The sequence below is a fragment of the Diabrotica virgifera genome, chromosome 6 (assembly GCF_917563875.1).
Source record: "Diabrotica virgifera virgifera chromosome 6, PGI_DIABVI_V3a".
NCBI lineage: Eukaryota > Metazoa > Arthropoda > Insecta > Coleoptera > Chrysomelidae > Diabrotica > Diabrotica virgifera.
Genome location: NC_065448.1, coordinates 209108588 through 209129241, shown reverse-complemented (window position 1 = coordinate 209129241; position 20654 = coordinate 209108588). Strand labels below are relative to the sequence as shown.

The following is a 20654-nucleotide window of genomic DNA, read 5'->3' as shown; positions in this document are numbered from 1 at the left end:
GATTGCTTTTTGGCGAAAATAAATACTGTTGAAGCCAAATCTTGGCTTGATAAACAATATTCCGACTCTGCACAAGGAAAATCAACCATTGATGAATGGTTTCCTAAGTTTAAACGAGGCGAAATGAGCACCGAGGATGATGCATGCAGTGGACGCCCCAAAGAGGCTGTTACCGATGAAAACATCAAAAAAGTCCACAAAATAATTTTGGATGACCATAAAGTGAAGTTGTTCGAGAAAGCTGAGACTGTAAAGACATGAAAGGAACGTGTTGGATATAATATACATGAATATTTGGGTATGAGAAAACTCTGTGCAAAGTGGGTGCCGCGAGAGCTCACAATCGATCAAAAACAACAACGAATTGGTGTTTCTGAGTAGTATTTGAAGCTATTCAATCGTAATAAAACCGAATTTTTGCGTCGATATATTACAACGGATGACTCATGGCTCCATCATTTCACACCGGAGTCTAATCGACAGTCTGCCGGGTCGACTGCACGTGATGAACCGACTCCAAAGCGTGGAAAGACGCAACAGTCGGCTGGCACGGTTATGGCATCAGTATTTTGGGATGAGCATGGTATAATATTCATCGAGTATCTTGAAAAGGAAAAAAATATTAACAGCGACTATTAAGTTGCGCTATTGGGGCGTTTGAACGACGAAATCGTGTAAAAATGCACCCATTTGAAGAAAAATAAAGTGCTGTTTCATCGAGATAACGCACCGTGTAACAAATTAATGAAAATGATGGCAAAATTTCATGAATTGGGATTCGAATTGCCTCCGCAGCCACCGTATTCACCAGATATTGCTCCCGGCGACTACTACCTGTTACTAGCTGACTACTACTACTAACTGACCTCAATAGAATGCTCGCTGGAAAGAAATTTAGCACCCATGAAGAGTTAATCGCCGAAACTAAGGCTTATTTTGAGGCTAAAGACAAATTGTATTATAAAAATGATATTGAAAAGTTTTATGACCGCCATAATCGTTGTGGAGCCCTCGAAGGAAACTATTTTGAATAATAAAATCAAATTTTATCAAAAAAAAATCTTTCTATGTTAGCCTACGAACTTTTCAGCCTGCCTGTTACTACGCGCTGATGACATTAAAAGAACTGCTAACCAGTGGTTAAGAAAGAGAAGAATAGGGAATAATGCGAGATGCACGTACAAACTTTTAAAGAATTTAGAAGCAGAATTAGAAAAATGCAGAACTATTCACCATTTTTGTTTTAAAAGAAGTTTGCTTTGAGAATTCGCTCAAGCAGATCATTTTAGATCTATAATATAGTACCAAAAACTGAACTAGCACCATAACGTCTTAGACTGATGTGAACAAGTTCATAACATTCTAAGAGCACGAAGATACTTCTTCGTTTTTTTGATAATAAATAAAGTTTAAGTATCTGAAAAAAACAAAGAAATCAATAAGAAATATAAATACGATTAATATTCTGTAAAAATGTTTGCATTTAAAATTACATACCTTTATTCTTGTTGCTTTGTCTAAATCAGGATCCACACCAACTTGCGACATGATTTTAATACCACTTGTTTTGGTAGATCTGTCAGCCAAAGAAAGAGTCATCTTTCTGTGAGTGAAACTTTCAGTTGAGTGCGGCCTAAAGCTCAACTTTGTTCGGAATACTGCTTGACCTTGTAAACCTGTACCTTGACGAATAAACAAGTGGTTGTGGTCTCCCTAAAGAAGATTTTAAAGATCATTTTGTAGTCTTATGCATACATGATAAGAGTTTAACACATTCGCTGTCTGAGAACCCTATTTAGTTTCCCGGGCATTGATTAATAAATACATAGATACCTCACCTTAAGGTAAAACCGAATTCAGTGTTAAACTCCGCCCACTTACACCTCTTTGCCCCTCAAGTCTAAGTACTACCTGACTGGACGGTGGCGACATTTATTGAAATTTTTGCCAAGATTGAAAAATAAATTTGAGTTGCTTGGCTGGCGTAATAGACAACGATATAAGGGTAGTATTCAGCATTTTCACAAATAATTTTAACGAGCTTGTAATCTCTATTTTGGAATTCCTATTTTACTTCAGATAAAATGCTAAATATTGATTAATAAAAATAGTGAAGAGGTTTCCTAAAATGATTTAATTATTAATACACTACAAAAAAACAACAAAATAGAAAATACATAATAAAATTAGCAGTGATAATTCACATGTAAATTATTTTTTGCAATTTGTAAAACAAATTAATTTTCAGAACTAATGCGAAATAAAATATTTGAAGTTGATATACAGAATTTCTTTCCAGATCTAACCCATTCACTCAAGGTAAAATATTGCAAAACCTTCGAATTTTAAAGAATCCATTTTATTGGCATAACATTTGGTATACACATAGCTAAAATATCAAAGAAAAAAGTGATATTGTGCCACTGTGTGCTTTTGTACTGGGGTTAAGTATCACTCCTTCTCGGGAGTGAAAAAATATACGTTCAAGATAAGTTCAGAATTGGATAAACTGATTAATACTAACAACTTTTGGTCCATAGAGTTTTTTCAGTAAGTCAATACTTTTCGAGTTATTTTCGGGTAAATATGATTTTCGCAAATTACTCAATAAGTAAGTATTTAATCGAAAAAAAAGGTATATGTAGCAGAAATACCTATAGTTTTTAAAAAAGTAAAAAAGTGGTATACGTATGAAGTCTGTAGATCCAGCAGAAACAGAGTAGTAGGTATTGAAAAGTGGGTCCTTATTCGTCAAATTCCAAATCGAATATTTCAACGTGAAATAACCAAAAAATGAAGAACTTTTCGGGAAAAACTACAACTTTTTTTAGTGTTTAAAAAAAAGTTTATCTTTATTTTTGTTTAAGTTTCTAGCATCGAAGTAAGCAAGATATGGTCAAAATAAATTTGGCCCCTATTTTTATTTTTGGTACAAAAGTCGTGAAAATCACCCCCTAATTAGCATCCGAAATTAAATGAATCGAAACGGCCTTACAATTTACTTAGCTTGTTTATTTTTTATATTGTCTGTAAGTTCCATCTAATCAAAGCGCCTATTTTTGAAAAAATTGGTTTTAAAGTAAAAAACAATTTGAGCATCATTGCATATGCTTTCCTGACGAGAACAAAAGAGTTCGAAATGGTCCATAGAAAGATGGTAGTGATCTCTGAATCGGAATTAAATATAATGCCTTTTATCTACCCACGGTTTTACTCACGTATCGAGTACTAGGAAGCATATTTGTTGATCTTTACCTCGGTGAATTGATATGTTGTGGAGTGCAACTATGTAGACTCCCCGTGTCTCTACATCCATCACCCTTTTCCTTGCAATTTTTAGAAGGATGGGGAATAGGTATAAGAGACAATCTGCTTCCGAACCAAGAAATCCAAAGATTTTATTATTTTTAAACATTTATTTGTTTAAAGATGGAGTCTTTTGGGTTTCGACAGTTTGTTAAAAAACAATTTTTTGAAATTCTGAAAAAAGCATTTTTTAGACTATAAAGGGGGTTTTGCTTTTCTGAATACTTTATATTTTTTGTTTTTTTTTAAGACAAAAATAGGTTAAAATATGGCGGTTAAAAATTTTCCAAAACTTACAGATCATAGAAACGCTACATACGTAAAGTAATTTATCAAGCGGTGACGATTAATTTAATTCTAGACGCTAATTAGGGGGTGATTTTTACGATATTTTTTTGCAAAAAAAAAGGAATAATTTTATTCTGAGCGTAACTTACTTACTTTTGATGCTAGTAACTTAAAAAAGAAACAAAAATAAAGCTTTTTTTAACATTTTAAAAAAGATATTGACTTTTCTCCAAAAGTGCTTAATTTTTTAATTATTCCACGTTTAAATAGTCGATTTGGAATTTGACGAATTAGAACCCACTCTTCCTGAACTACAACTCTGTTTCTACTGGGTCTACAAACTTCATACGTTTATTATATATAACTTCATACCATTCTGCACTTTTTTTATAAGATAGATATATTTTTGTTAACAATATTTAATTTTTCGATCAAATACTTACCTACATTTTGAGTTATTTGCGAAAAACCGTGTAAAAAGGTGTTTTTTTTTGTTGAAAAATGAATATGTTCACTTGCAAATTATTCGAAAATTCTTGACTTAGTGGAAAAAACTCTATAGAACAAAAGTTGCTTAGCATTACTCATTTTAATACCGGACTTATTTTGAACATATATAAATTAGGGGCAAAACCCGTGAGTAAATGGAATAATTACTCCTACATATTTTGTGATGGCTCGAAATGTCACATAAAGTAACGTCATCGTTCAGAAAAAGTTCAGTTATGTTATAAAACTAAACAATAATAATAGAATATGTACTAGGTATATTAGAGGTACTCAAATACCTGCATTTTTAATTTACCGGAAATAAAAATTAGCTACATATTTTTTTCTGAGAGTACCTAACATTGTATTACAAAAAATTGACAATTTGCCTAGAAATAGTAAAATAGAAGTCAATTATATTCTGTACAAAATAAGAAATACTATAGAAGTGAAATGAAATCGATAGGATCTACTGTTCGATCGCATACTTTTTACATTTAACAGAACAGAGCTACTAGGTCTGGATGCCGCGTATGAAAAAAAAGTTGATTAATAGCAAGCTGAAAATTTGGTAATAGCTTAAGGGCGTCTAGTCGGTAAACTTTGATATATGGGAACACTGGAACAGGGGCAGTTTTTATTGTGGAACAGGTTAAAAATTTGGAACGGTCAGACAACGAAAACGGCACATTTATTTTGTCCGACAGAACAGACTTAAACTCTCCGATCAATTACTTCAAAGAGGTTATTAAAAGCAGATAGTGATGTGTACCAAATACAATGGATTATATTTTTCTTTGACAAAACACCACAAGTTGTCAACGTTTAAATGAATAATATTGATAAAATGTCAGGGAGTTTCCAAAATATAAATAGCCGAGGACATCTAATTCTTTCATTTTGAGTTTTAAAATATGCAGGTTTTTATCAAGAATGCATTTTTTACCTAAATTTTATAAAAAAAGTTTTCAATAATCGCTCACCCGGAAGAAAAGTAACACAACTCAAAAAATGCATAATTCAGATCTTGTTAAATTGACTATTTATTGTATTATATTCATGTTTGTTTAACTTTACTTTTATCGAAAATAAGTAATTTTCTGTTTTTTGTTTGCTTTCATTAATGTTATACCACTGACAAGTTTTTAAAAGTTTGATTTTCACCAAGAATTTTATATTTTTTCTTTTATGGTCTTTACAGTTTTCAAGCCAATTTTTAGTTAATAAAATATGCTTAGCCAAATAGGTTTCAATATTGTCAAAAATTGCATTACCTACTTTAAATGAATTAAAGGCCCCGTGAAACTTTTTCTAACATTATTGTAGTAATAATAACAAACAAATCTGATTATCTCTGAAGAATCTTTATTCATGTGCACCATATTCTCTAAGAAGTAAAATTAATTCGTATTTCTGTAATAGAGTTTTAGTGTCTTGCAAATCTTCATGGCCTTTAATCCAATTCAAATTCTTTATAATCTTATAGTAAATATAACCAGTAACATGCACATGTAACAGCACACGTTTCTAAATTTTTGGTTGTTGTCTTAAATTCCGCTTTAACTTATCACAGCACAATACGCAGCTAATAGAAGGTAATACACCTATAGGGTAAGTTCGGCTCTGACGCCACTGTTAACTACTCGCAAGTCAGACAGCGACTGAGAAATCTCGATACGGTTTTCGAGTAGCGCCATCTAGTTGCCGATACGTCTTTCGGTTACCAGGAGGTGAGCTATCTATGGGTAAGTTTATAATCAATGTCCCGGGTTATGGACGCCAAAAGGCATTGGTGGCACCTGACTCAGGCACGCAAAACGCCTTTTGGCGTAAGGTGGCAGCGAGTGTGTTAATTCACATGAATATCTCTAATAAATTACCTGTAATGGTTGTTTATATACGTCAAAGATTTCAGAGCCTAAATGTAGACTGTAAGACCCATCAGACCATCTTACTATTCTAGCATTTGATTCTTTTTTCATATTTCCTTCATCGTCCATTGATTCTTTCCATCTAATGGTATTTTCTACTTTTAGTTTCAACCTGCAAAGTGTAATAAAGTTTAAAAAGGTACTATACAAACAGTGGATTTGTGGAATATCACACAGTTACGGATTATTCCAGTTACGGAATTTTCCAAAATAACTATTAAATATCAAATACTGTGGTATAGTCTTGTTTTCAGTGAAATGTCCTTGTTCTTTTTTATTAGCCTTCGTGGGTCAACTCTTGTCTTTTGTTCACTTTTTTCCTCCTTTTATCTGTGTATTACCCAGTGTAGAAAAGTTCAATTTTTTTAAAAACTTTCTGAACAAAAAGTAGACTATTTAGAAGTTGGCTAATTTTTTTACATAATATAAAGAGGCGCTCTACCTATCTCATACACTTTACACAATTAAAATCGGATTATTTAAGGAGCGTCAGCAATGTTTTAAAATGATAAACAATTTTTTGGCTTATCAACAAATAGCTTTGTTTAAAAATAAAAAATAAATAATTTTTAGCAATGCAAACAATCAAAACCGGTATAATTTGACTTAAACTTTCAAAGGCTGTCAGCAGAATTGCTTTTTTATTTTTTAATCAAAAGTTATTCGGGTTCAAAAATTGCAATTTTTCGATTTTTTTAAAAGTTCAACCGCGTTTGTCTCGAAAACTATGCATCCTACGAAAAAACTTGTAAGAACATTTTTTGCTTAGAATTACCCAAGAAATACAAAAAAAATGTTTTATTTTGGGAAAAATCGCTGTTACGTAATTCCTCGAGTTCTTTATTTATAACGATCTTATCGACATCTGGATCAACTGCTACCCAAAAAATTCGTGTTCTACGGATCAAAATACATAAAAAAGACTTGGGTAAGTCCATCTAAATACAGGAGGCCGTTGCATCCCCTCCTGGCGACATCACTAATTTGTTATTAAGCCAAAAAATTGTTTATCACTTTAAAACATTACTGAGGCTGCCTAAGTAATCCGATTTTAATTCTGTAAGGTGTATTAGATAGGTAGAGCGCCTGTTTATATGTAAAAAAATTAGCCAACTTTTAAATGGTCTACTTTTTGTTCAGCAAGTTTTTAAAAAATTTGAACTTTTTTAAAAACATTTAGATTGCAAAATATTATGCAAAATCTATTAGGTGGATTTTAAAGAAAAAAGGTGGATGGTTTAAGTAAGTTATAAGAATTATTTAAGCGAAGTGCCAAGGTTCTAAGTGCAACCAAAGGTTGAAAGACATTGAACAAAAATAGGCTTATTTTGCCCCCTTATTTTGTATTTAATGCTATTTTTCAGAAAAGGTAATAATTTAAGACATTTTTAACCAGTCGTATATCATACAAAATTTAATTATCTTTATTTTATTTCGGTACGACTTTGTTCCAAAATGAATCGTTTTAAAGTTATAAGCAAAGAAAATAGAAAAAATTCGATGTTTATCGAAATTGTTAAATATTTTAATTGTTTTATTAATGTTCCGGGCATATTTGAGAGGGAGCATAAGTCAATATTATTATTATTGAAGTTGTCACCTAACTTTATCTGCAAAAATCCGAATGCCACCTCTCACATCCACCTCAAAACAGATCCGTCCTGGTCTAGTCTAGCAGTGTACAACGTTCAGGTGTAAAAAGTAGCAGATAACTACTACCGCGTCTATATTTCCCTAGAGAGTTTCATCCTATCGCTGGTAGCGTTACCTATGAGTATAAGTCACGTGGACGTGGTACACTCTGTCGACGCGGGGGACGATCTTATGTTTATGCTTTATGTGTGATTTAAAAAAACAAGAGATTATTTAAAATTCTACTATTAATTTTGTGCTAATGTATCAATACATTATTACAAATTTGCTATAAATACTCTATATGGTAGAAAATATCTGATATAATACTTTATAAAGTACCTATATTACCTATTAGGCTATTGATTATGTACTATAGAAAGGAACTACAACGTTAACGGGGTTTTATTATTTCATATGGTCAATGAATCTCTATACATGAAAAAACCGCAGAGTGCTACCATTTAAAGGGGTGCGTTTTTGAGTAATGGGTGAATTAGTCCCTGGGCACACGTTACATTAGGGTGAGTTCTATGCACTTTTGTTACAAACACGTCTACATTGAAATTGTTCCTGGTTAAATTTCCTATCTAAATATAACTTTTTAAAGTATCAAAAGAAAAAGCACAAAGAAACCCAAAAGAAAGGAATTTTGTTTTTTGTCCCATAACTTTTGTCCACGGGGATATAGGTATAGACATTGCTTCACAGAAAAAAAACTTACATATTTTGTCATTAAAATGGTGTTTGGTAGCGGTCATTGTGATTTAAAGTTTTCGAAATATGATTTTTCAGTTCGCCACTCACAGCAATTTTGGGCAATTTTCCTTGTTATTTCGCAAATATTGTTCTGTAACTTTTTTCTACGTAACTTTAGGCATATGCAATGGTACATGTAAGAGGAAGAGAAATCAATTACCTTTAAAATATTCTACTGTATAATGTTGTACGACTTCATTTAAAGAGGTTATCTTTTTCAAGACTTTATACTTTTAACGAGTTTTTATATTTTTTACGATTATTTTTAAACTCCCCATTATAACTTTTTTATGTGATTGTGTGTTATGATTGAAGCTTATTTTTTATAGGTACATAATACTTTGGATCCACTTGACTCCGCCGGGCAAACTTCAAAATATGGATTAATTCCAATATTTACTGTCAAAGCTCCTGCACCACAAGCTTTGCTTGAAAAAATAGCATGTAAATGTACCAAATGATGTACAAAAAACTGCGGTTGTAGGAAGATAGGAATTAGTTGTTCAATATTCTGCAAAGGGTGCATGTGCATGGGTACTAATTGTGGGAACTAAGATAACTGAGGTGTCGGAGGAAGTTATTGAAGCTAATAATAACGAAGAGATGGACTTTGATTTTGAAAATTTTTTAAATGTCAACGTTTAAATAATTTTAAGTAAAGTGATGTTTTCTAAGACTAATGTTTATGTAATTTTAGTAAAAGAAATAATATTAAATAATACAGGTAAAAAATATCAAAGAATCACTCGCGTTTCCATTACATATTTAAATATAGATGATACACCATTTTAAAGAACAGAAAGTAAGCCCTCTTTATTGAGCAATATATAGTATATTCATGTACAAGAAAAAAAAGTTATGACAAATTTCAAAAATAATCGTAAAAAATGTGAAAATAATATTTTTTTGTATTAGGTATTATATAATATATAATATATATTATATAATAATATTATTTTATTTTTATATTATATATTATATATTATATAATATATAATATATAATATATTATATATAATATATTATATATAATATATTATATATAATATATTATATAATAATATTATTTTATTTTTATATTATATTATAAAAAATCGTTAAAAGTATAAAAACCTTGAAAAACCATAATCTCTTTAAAAAAAAGTCGTACAACGATATATAGTAGACCATTTTAAAGGTAATTGATTTCTATTCCTATTACGTGTACCATTGCATATACCTAAAGTTACATAGAAAATAGTTACAGAACAATATTTGCGAAATAACAAGGAAAATGGCACAAAATTGCTGTGAGTGGCGAAATTTGAAAAATCATATTTCGAAAACTATAAATCCTAATTACCTCTACTAAACAGAATTTTAAAGAAGAAATATGTAGGTTTTTTTCTGTAAAGCAATATCTATACCTATATCCTCGTGGACAAAAGTTATGGGACAAAAAACAAAATTTCTTTCTTTTGGGTTCCTCTGTGCTTTTTCTTTTGAATATATTTTTGTAAAAAAGTATCATTGACTTTATAAAGTGATATTTAGATAGGAAATTTAACCGGGAACAATTTTTATGTAGATATGTTTGTACCAAAAGTGCATAGAACTCACCCTAATGTAACCTGTGCCCAGGGACTAATTCACCCATTTCTCAAAAACGCACCCCTTTAAATGGTAGCACTCCGCGGTTTTTTCATATATAGATGTCCGCTGACCATATGAAATAAGAAAACCCCGTTAACGTTGTAGTTCCTTTTAGCTATCTTATTTTGAATATAATCAATAGCCTATATAAAAATACGAAGAGATTTTAAGGCCGAAGTGTGACGTCACGACTGTCATATTGTTATTATCACTTTGTAAACAAAAGTTGAAAAACCAGGATTTTTCCAATCTCAAGCCTTTTTAATTCCTATAAAATTGAAATTTTGGTTCCTCTCCTGCTTTTTGCTTAAGTATTGTGTTTTAAGATAATACTACCACAATTCGGTCTTAAATTTCTATGAAATATAGTTTTTTAGTGACACTGCCCAAGCAAAGGTTAGGAACTTTTGTGAACCATTGTATTTTGTATAATAAAAATGGTAATGTGCTTTGCCCCGGATTGTAAACACTATAGTGAAAGAGGGATATGTATATTCTTTGTGTTTCCAAAGGATCTGGTTGAAAAGAAAAGGTGGATTTCATTACTAAGTTAAGAAAATATTGTGAAGAAAAAGAACTGAATTTATCGCCCGCCCCCCAAGGCTTACAAATTATGCCTCCATGACAAGCACTGTTGACATGTCTTATCCCCTCCATGTCAACCCTCCCAGAAGATACGAAGAGAACAAAACATGTGTGGTCCACACTCAGCGCTATCTTTGTTCAGTAACTTTGCTTTCAAGGTGTAACAAATAAGGCACCTTGCAGAAAGGGTATGACCATAACAAATTCAAAGCTAAACCTGCGGACAAACAAGTAATAGCAACTTAAGACATTCAGAAATTGATACAAAATTGTGAAAAACTGCAAATAATTGAAAAAGATGCTGAATCACAAAAGTGTATTCTAAATACATACATTAGAAACATATTATTTTAAATCAGCTGAATGAAATGTACTTTTCAGGTACAGGCAACCTAAGTATAAAAGATGTTATAATTGTCCGTTTGCCATGTTTAAAAATGCAATCATCCACAGCTGTTCTACATATTATTCAGAATAGACCAAGTACAAAATATTATACTTTGATACTTTACCTAGCTCTACCTTCTTCATCCAACGTTTCTTCTTCATCAATTTCATCTTCATAGGTTTCAGGATCAAAAGGACGTGTTTCTACAGATAAAAAGTTAGGCAGTTTAACAAAATGTATATCTCTACCTAAATCACAGGTTATTTTTGGAACTTCGACATCAATTCTAGTCTCTGGTATTGGTTCAGGCTCATTTTCCTTATCTTCGTCCTAAAAAGAACTTGTTGAGAAAAATATATGCGGTCTAAAAATTATTCTTACATCAGCAATAGTTGGTCTTTGATCCGCTTCATCTCCTGATCTGGATCTTCTTCCATCATCAGATCTAGATCTCCTTCCATCTCTGTCATCTTCCCTATCTGAATCCATTCTTTCATCTCTCTTTTCATCCTCACTACTAAGACTGATATCATCGGCATCACCAAAAATGTCGGCAGCATCAACTAAAACCAATTGGTAGCTTTAATATAATACGAAACATAAGTTGTAAATTTTACCTTTTTCTGTTTCGCCCTTGCCACCTCCCTCATCTTCGCTGTCTGAAACAACCGCTTTCCGTTTTTTAGTTACTACTCTCTCTTCTGAACTATCTCTCTCGCGTTTTTCACCACCCTCACCTTCATCAATTAATAAGTTTGGACTATTTGAGCCACTTCGAACTTTTGATTTTGATCTACAAAATATACAAATTGTACTAAATGACTTATATTTATTCTGATTAATAAAATTATGGAAGTTGGACAAATGCCAGACGAATGGAGAAGCAGTATACTAGTACCTGTCTACAAAAACAAGGGAGATATACAACAATGTACAAACTACAGCGCTATAAGACTGCTTAGCCACGCCATGAAAATATGGGAAAAAGTAATTGATAAACGGATACGTGAAGAGACCGAAATATCGGAGAATCAATTTGGCTTTATGCAGGGCAGATCAACAACAAATGCAATTTTTATTATAAGGCAGTTGATGGAAAAATGCAGGAGTAAAGAAACAAACGTTCATATGGTATTCATTGATATTGAGAAAGCATATTATGATAGAGTTCCTCGAGAGATTCTGTGGTGGGCACTCAATAAGAAAGGAGTCCCTGGTGAATATGTAAAGACTGTGAGGGATATGTATGAGGGAGTAACGACTAGTGTTAGGACAGGTGTGGGAGAGACTGATAAATTTCATGTGAAAGTAGGATTGCACCAAGGCTCGGTGCTTAGTCCGTATTTATTCTCATTAATTTTGGACCAGATAACAGCGAAACTACAGGGTAACATTCCATGGTGCTTAATGTACAGGTGTTGATGATGTCGTGTTAGTAGGAAATAGTGAAAGAGACTTAGAACAAAAACTGGAACAGTGGACACAAGCTCTGGAGGAAAACGGTTTAGAACTTATTAGGATAAAGACAGGGTATTTGTAATGTTCATTTAAAGATGGAGTTTCTTTGGATCTTTGGATGGTGAACTGATTGTAAAAAGCAATAGTTTTAAGTACCTGGGATCAGTATTACACAGTAATGGAGAAATAGATGGAGATGCAGGCAGTAGAATTAGGGCTGGATGGATGAAGTGGAAGGAAGCGAATCGTGTGCTGTGTGACAGGAAAATTCCAATGAAATTGAAGGGAAAATGATATAAAAGAGCCATAAGACCGGCTATGATGTACGGAACTGAATGTTGGGCAGTGAAAAAGAAAAAGGAACAACAAATACATGTGGCAGAAATGAGAATGCTTAGATGGATGAGTGGAGTGACAAAAACGGATAAAATTAAAAATGAGTATATTAGGGGAAGTCTAGGTGGGCACCAATTGATGCCAAAATGAGAAAGCATAGGTTGAGATGGTTTGGTCATGTTCAACGTCGAGACGTTAATCACCCAATACGAAGAATTGCTGAAGTGCATATTCCTGGAAGGAGTAGTACAGAAAACCCAAAGAAGATGTGGGGTGAGACGATTAGGCAGGACATGTTGGTAAAGGATTAATATGGATATGACCCAAGATAGAATTGTGTGGAGAAATGCAATTAAGGAAGCCGACCCCGCATAGGGATAAGGCAAAGAGAATGATGATGAACTTATATTCTGATTAAAACTTACCTGGATCTAGATCTTGATTTATCAGATTTTTTTGATCCTGCAGAACCTGATCTAGATCTTGATTTGTGGCTCTTTTTAGATGCTGCTGATCCCGATCTTGATCTTCTAGAAATGGCATCGGATTTTTTTGATCCTGCAGAACCTGATCTAGATCTTGATTTATGGCTCTTTTTAGATGCTGCTGATCCCGATCTTGATCTTCTAGAAATGGCATCGGATTTTTTCGATCCTGCAGAACCTGACCTAGATCTTGATTTATGGCTCTTTTTGGATGCTGCTGATCCCGATCGTGATCTTCTAGAAATAGATTCAGACATTTTCGATCCTGCAGAACCAGACCTAGATCTTTTAGATACTGCTGAGCCAGATCTTGATCTTTTAGAAACGGCAGACCCAGATCTAGACCTTTTGGATGCTGCTGAACCAGACCTTGATCTCTTAGAAGCAGCAGAGCCTGATCTAGATCTTTTAGATGCTGCTGAACCAGATCTTGACCTCTTAGAGCCGACAGAACCTGATCTGGATCTTTTAGAAGCTGCTGAACCTGAACGTGATCTTGAAACATGAGATCCAGATTTATTTGAAGCGGCAGAACCAGACCTTCTTGAAGCAGGGGAGCCTGATCTTGATCTAGATTTTTTAGAAGCTAAACCTAAAATGTTAAAATTTATACATTTTTATTTTTGAATAACAAATAAGATATTCGCAAAACACAGTATCTACACAAGATATGTAAAGGAGAAAAATTAGGTTCACTTTGCAAAGCTGTCCTGATTTTAAAAGTTATCCATCTGTGAAGGTTTTTTTTTATTAGTAAGTTTGAATTTATAGAAAACTTAGTTTTTGGTAAATATACAAAATATTTCATATTTATCAATAAAAAAAGGTAGATGCTGCGTTAGTGATAACAATTTGAGACTTCTTTGTGTGGTTTGCTTAGAAAAAATGCGGCAAGTTATATAAAAAGTGGTTTTAAAGGTGGGATACAATTGTCTCCAATAATAAAACAAACATCAAAATTGCATTTATAATCAGATTAACCTTTTCGCGGCAGGAAACGACTGTAGTCGCTAGGTGCCCCGTAGATGACGGGAAAAGACTCTACTCAAATACAAAGAGGACTTGATTCATTCAGTAAATGATTAGTTGACTATTAAAATTACTTTCTAAAGCAAATCGGTGATAATATTACAGTCTTATCTACTTTGTCAACGATATCGCATTACATGTAGGTCTGGATCCGGCATATGAAAAAAAAGTTGATTAATAGCAAGCTGAAAATTTGTTAATAGCTTAAGGGTGTCTAGTCGGACAAACTTTGATATATAGGAACACTGGAACAGGGGAAGTTTTAATTGTGGAACAGGTTAAAAATTTGGAACGGCCAGACCACGAAAACGTCACATGTATTTTGTCTGACAGAACTTCCAATTGATTTGTTACCCTTTCATTAAACTCTCATGCAAAAATCAGGCTGTTATTTATCACCAAATGGGAATTATAATGAGTGGAACACGTAGAATATGTCAAATGACAGGTGATAAATAGCAGTCTGATTTTTGCATGAGAGTTTAATGAAAGGGTAACAAATCAATTGGAAGTTCTGTCAGACAAAATAAATGTAACGTTTTCGTGGTCTGACCGTTCCAAATTTTTAACCTGTTCCACAATTAAAACTTCCCCTATTCCAGTGTTCCCATATATCAAAATTTGTCCGACTAGACACCCTTAAGCTATTAACAAATTTTCAGCTTGCTATTAATCAACTTTTTTTTCATATGCGGGATACAGACCTAATGTGAGTTAATCACTCTTTTATGTACAATATATTTTAGTGTTGATTAGTTTATAAGGAAGCGCTGCCACACCCGTCCAGCCGGTCACATTCTAGTAAACCAGTCCCGTACCGAAAAGGTTAAGCAAATGAATTATGTTTGAGTTTAGTTTATGTGCAAACTAGAGAATGCAATTTATCTGTAATAATAAAAATTAAAAGTAGGTAGTGATATAATAATATGTAGTCAGCTTACCAAAAAATGATGTTGAAGGTTTTGAATCATTAGTAGTTGTACCATTACTACTAACGGGTTCATTTAGAGCCATTACAATAATTTCTTTTGTTTTTTGCCTTAACATTTTTTTTGTTGCTTAATAATTTATTTTTACAGTCTTTAAAACACTCAACAAAAACTAACTACAAACACTCACCGGGGAGACGGACAACTATTAACACGTTAAGCACCAGACACTATATTGAAAAAATGCCCCACAAGCAGGGTTGTTTCGTTTTAAACATTTTGTTTTGAACAACTGTTTTAAACATGTTTTAAACATTTGTTTATGTTTAAAACAGTTTTTGTTTAAAACACTTAAATTAATCAAGCGTTTTCTCTTTCATTTTCTTTATTAAAATAATAAATAAATATGAAAAAAATTCTCAAATACATTATACAAACTTTTTAACATACATATTATTTATTTATTAATAACCGGAACGTAACAAAAATTGGAAAGCTTAAAACATTTTGCATAGAGGAGTTAATAAATTTCTCAAAACTATTCCAGTGTCATAGTAATATTGTAATCTAAAATTATCGATCTGATATCTGATCAGTCACATCATCACTGATGACATTGTCTAACCGATTACGTAGTTTGGAATGGTAAAGCATATGTTGAGGAGAAGAGTCTTTCCTATGTTGGCTGACGATGCACTAGCTGTGTGGAGCTGTTAAGCAAGTTCCAATCCTGTAGTATTTATATTTTGCATATAACGCCACCATGTCTATAGTATTACATAAATGTTTAGAAAACATAATATATGGTTTAAAGGGTACACATTTTGCCTGGTAATTAATAATAATTGGCAATGCTTCTGGATGATAATTTATTGTCTGAAAATTTCTGTTTCTTTATTGAAATGGTCAAAGCCATTTCCATACATTCCTTGAAGCTCCTTCATATCACATACAAAAATTCGCCATTTGCATGTTTAAAAAAACACTAAACACCACAAAATAACTTACAGTAGGCGTTATTGCAATAGTCAACTTGCAATGCGAATTTATAAATAGTAAATAGACTGGGTCCCCCAGGCAATAGCTCCTAATTGCAATTGGGTTTCTTATCTATTACGTTAAAGAAAAGTTAAAATCAAAGTTATTAATATTATGTTTAAGAAAATATGATTTAAACAATGATTTATCTGTTCAAAACATAAAATTTAGAATAAAAAATGCATGTTTAAAACAAAAAAATGTTTAAAATAAAAAAAAACATGTGTTTTAAACATGTTTTATTGTTTAAAACGTAAAATTTAAAAACAAAATAAAACATGTTTAAAACAAGAAAAAAACGTTTAAAACAAAGAAAAACATGTGTTTTGTATACAGGGTGGTTCATCTTATTCGCCTCGGTCTCTGTACAGAAAACCACTTGATATTTTAAAAAAATTTCTTCACAGAAATATACAAGGCCTTTAATACTACAACCCAAAAATAATGTGAATTATACAGGGTGTTCCAAAAAAGAGTGGTATATCAAAGTTATATTTTTTCTTATGGAATGCCCTATATCTGATGACATTATTGAATTGACCTTAAAAAATAAGCTATACTTTCATAAGGGTTCCCTATACCTAAATACAGGGTGTTTTGATTTATTTCGATTTTTATAAAAATGTAAGGTTTTAGAAAAAAATAAATATCTACGAATCTAAGAAGCAGTAACAAATTCTTTCTTGGATCTTAATAATAGACTATTTAGCATACTTAAACAGATGCTTATTGCAACAAACTTTCTTACAGGGTGGTCAAAATATGAGATTGTTCTATTAACAAATTCAAGCTGTAATAACTTACTTATTTTAAATGGAACACCCTGTATCTTACTAGTCTATCGCATAGAAAATTTGCTTAGCTTTCAATTTGTATTAGGGTTTCCTATACCTATCTTTTTACAGGGTGGTCAAAATATTAGATTGTTCTATTAACAAATTCAAGCTGTAATAACTTACTTATTTTAAATGGAACACCCTGTAGCTTACTAGTCTATCGAGTAGAAAGTTTACTTAGCTTTCAATTCTTATTAGGGTTTCCTATGCCTATCTCCCTTCATTTTTTAAATATTTAAAGATTTCCTAATTTGTAAGCTTTAAAAATTTGAATTACATAAGTACCTATGTCGTGTTTATGTACAACACATCACCAACACCGGCAATATACTTAGACAAGATACTGTCATTAATAATAAAATTTTCATTGTTATCATGTAATCACACAGAGTGTTGTATTATTTTAGTTGATTTTGGCCTACATGTGAAATTGAATATGTTTATTTTAAACTGCATACCCTATATTAGATGCTGTATTCTGGAAGATATTTAAATTATATTTCATTCCGTATAAGTATTTTCCATATCTTAACCCAACGGTTATTAATTAAATTTAAGAACGCCACTTTTTGTTTGAATCTTTAAATCGCAATTACAAACAATTAAATGCAATGGCTACTTTGACGAAAACGAGCCTATTGTACAAAAATATGTAAAAAAGGGTATTTACAGAATCACATGGGAATTTATATTTACAGAATAACATGTGTATTGAGAATGTTTTGAGAGATTTTGAGAGATTGAGAGATTTTAAATATCTTCCATTATAAAGAATAGAATATCGAGTATGTCATTTAAAATAAGAACACTCTGTGTGATTAAATGATAAAAATGTGAATTTTATTAATGAAATTATCTTGACTAAGATATTTAAGTATATTGCCGGTGTTGGTGATGTGTTGTACATAACCACGACATATGTACTTAATTCTAATTTTTAAAGCTTACAAATTAGGAAATCTTTACATATTTAAAAAATGAAGCTAAATAGGTATAGGAAACCCTAATAAGAATTGAAAGCTAAGTCAATTTTCTACTCGATAGACTAGTAAGATACAGGGTGTTCCATTTAAAATAAGTAAGTTATTACAGCTTGAATTTGTTAATAGAACAATCTAATATTTTGACCACCCTGTAAAAAGATAGGTATAGTATACAAATTGAAAGCTAAGTAAATTTTCTACGCGATAGACTAGTAAGATACAGGGTGTTCCATTTAAAATAAGTAAGTTATTACAGCTTGAATTTGTTAATAGAACAATCTCATATTTTCACCACCCTGTAAGAAATTTTGTTGCAATAAGCATCTGTTTAAGTATGCTAAATAGTCTATTATTAAGATCCAAGAAAGAATTTGCTACTGCTTCTTAGATTCGTAGATATTTATTTTTTTCTAAAACCTTACATTTTTATAAAAATCGAAATAAATCAAAACACCCTGTATTTAGGTATAGGGAACCCTTATGAAAGTATAGCTTATTTTTTAAGGTCAATTCAATAATGTCATCAGATATAGGGCATTCCATAAGAAAAAATATAACTTTGATATACCACTCTTTTTTGGAAAACCCTGTATAATTCACATTATTTTTAGGTTGTAGTATTAAAGGCCCTGTATATTTCTGTCAAGAAATTTTTTTAAAATATCAAGTGGTTTTCCGTACAGAGACAGAGGCGAATAAGATGAACCACCCTGTATAATAAAAAAACCTGTTTTTTTGCAACCCTGCCCACAAGCCAAGGCATTTCTTCATAACAGTTTGGTCAATACACAGCGGTCCCTAGGAACCTCCGTGGTGTATGGGGAACTTCCTACATCAGTCCCTAGGGACCGCCATGGTGCTTAATGTGTTAAATTATTTTAATCCTTTCATGTTAAACGTCATGTCCCCGCAGTGAAAAGGTAAAGATAATATCTGCTATGTAAGAATTGCTGCAGATACTGTGTTTACACAAATATTTTAATAACAGCTGCAGATACTGCATTTTTACAAAGGTATATAAAAAGAGCAAGTTTTCCTGAATTCAGTGATATAAATAAGTCTATACGTGTAATTTTTGTACATACTGCATTTTTGCTTACGAGGGCAAATGTGTTGATAGACAACTAAGTATATTGAACTATGTTTACTAACCTTCAGATTTATTTGAAGCTACAGATCCTGATCTCTTAGAAGTAGGAGATGCTGAACCAGACCTCTTAGAACCACTAGAACCTGATCTTTTTGAATGGGCTGAACCTGATCTTTTTGAATGGGCCGAACCTGATCTTTTTGAATGGGCCGAATCTGATCTTTTTGAATGGGCCGAACCTGATCTCTTTGAATGGGCCGAACCTGATCTATTGGAAGCTACTGATTTGTTTGAGCCAGCTGATCCGGATCTATGAGAAACAGCCGATCCAGCCCTATTTGATGCAGGTGATTCATTTCTGTTAGAGACAGCTGATCCTTCCCTATTGGATGCTTGTGAAGCTGATCTTCTAGAGCCAGGAGAACCTGATCTTCTAGAAACATGGGATCCTGAGCGTTTTGAGGTATGGGAAACTTGTGATCCTGATCTTTGCGATACCTGTGATCCTGATCTGTGAGATGCTTGAGAACCGGATCTATTAGATGCCTGTGATCCAGATCTATTGGAAGCTTGTGAACCTGACCTTCTAGATGCTTGCGAACCTGATCTGTGGGAGTCTCCAGAACCCGATCTTTGTGATTTTGGGGAGCCACTAGGGTGAGACCCAGGAGTTCCTGATCGAGATCTACTTGATCGTATGTCATTGGATTTTCCAAATGCTGGAGAATTTGAGGCTGATCTCTCTAAACCATGACCAGGCGTTGGGGCCGGGCCTCTCACAGGACTTAAACTTCTATTTGATTCATTATCGGATGCAGAATCCGAAGACATACCGGACTTTGTTGGTCAACTAAACAAATAAGCAAACTGCAAGCAAAACTCCAAAACTCAAACCTAACCTAACCTTACACTTCACCGTGTTTATAATGTCAAATTGTCAATGCCAAATTGTCAATGTCAATGTCAAATTGAAAAATTAGTTTGACAAACAGATATCTTATGGAATGTATGACACAGAGTCGGTATCAGATCTTATTTGCATAGAATATTTTTTAAATTGGATCTTAATTTGATATTTTCCTTTCTTTTTATAGCCACATTTTCAATAACATACATCTCTCCATATTTACGTACTTGAATGGTTTCAAAATTGCCAATATATTTATGTATAATTTGTTTTATAATTTTAAATACTTGACTTACTAATTATATATACTACTTACCTACTTATAATCTTAAATACATACTTTTACATTGTACGTTTTTATTAAGGAATGTTGTGAATTGCTAGGCTTACCATACGTCCCGGTTTGACTGGGACGGTCCCGGTTTGAGATACCTGTCTCGGCGTCCCGGCTGGTTTACATTCGCTGTGTCTAGGTACACGCTAACGTGTACGCAAATAAAAAAAGTTAGGTACACGCGAATTAAACTTCATCAAGCCAATGACGTCATTATTT

At 32.5% G+C, this 20654-nt stretch overlaps 1 protein-coding gene across 3 annotated transcripts in view; it reads right to left on the bottom strand.

The window, feature by feature from the left end:
- The window catches only part of LOC126887185 (another transcription unit protein-like), a 29028-nt gene extending 8593 nt beyond the window's left edge, over positions 1-20435 (bottom strand). The window contains exons 1-8 of one of the 3 annotated variants that reach the window (XM_050654576.1): positions 20418-20435; positions 19257-20044; positions 13230-13881; positions 11628-11803; positions 11392-11573; positions 11135-11340; positions 5964-6126; positions 1498-1713 (exon numbers count right to left, since the gene is read on the bottom strand). In XM_050654576.1, the coding sequence (XP_050510533.1) occupies positions 1498-1713; positions 5964-6126; positions 11135-11340; positions 11392-11573; positions 11628-11803; positions 13230-13881; positions 19257-20025 (2364 nt within the window). In that variant the 5' untranslated portion in view covers positions 20026-20044; positions 20418-20435. Of the gene's footprint in view, positions 1-1497; positions 1714-5963; positions 6127-11134; positions 11341-11391; positions 11574-11627; positions 11804-13229; positions 13882-19256; positions 20130-20417 lie in introns of those variants that run through there. The other 2 variants (XM_050654577.1, XM_050654575.1) reach the window with 2 other exon arrangements.
- Between the last annotated feature and the right edge of the window lie 219 nt (positions 20436-20654).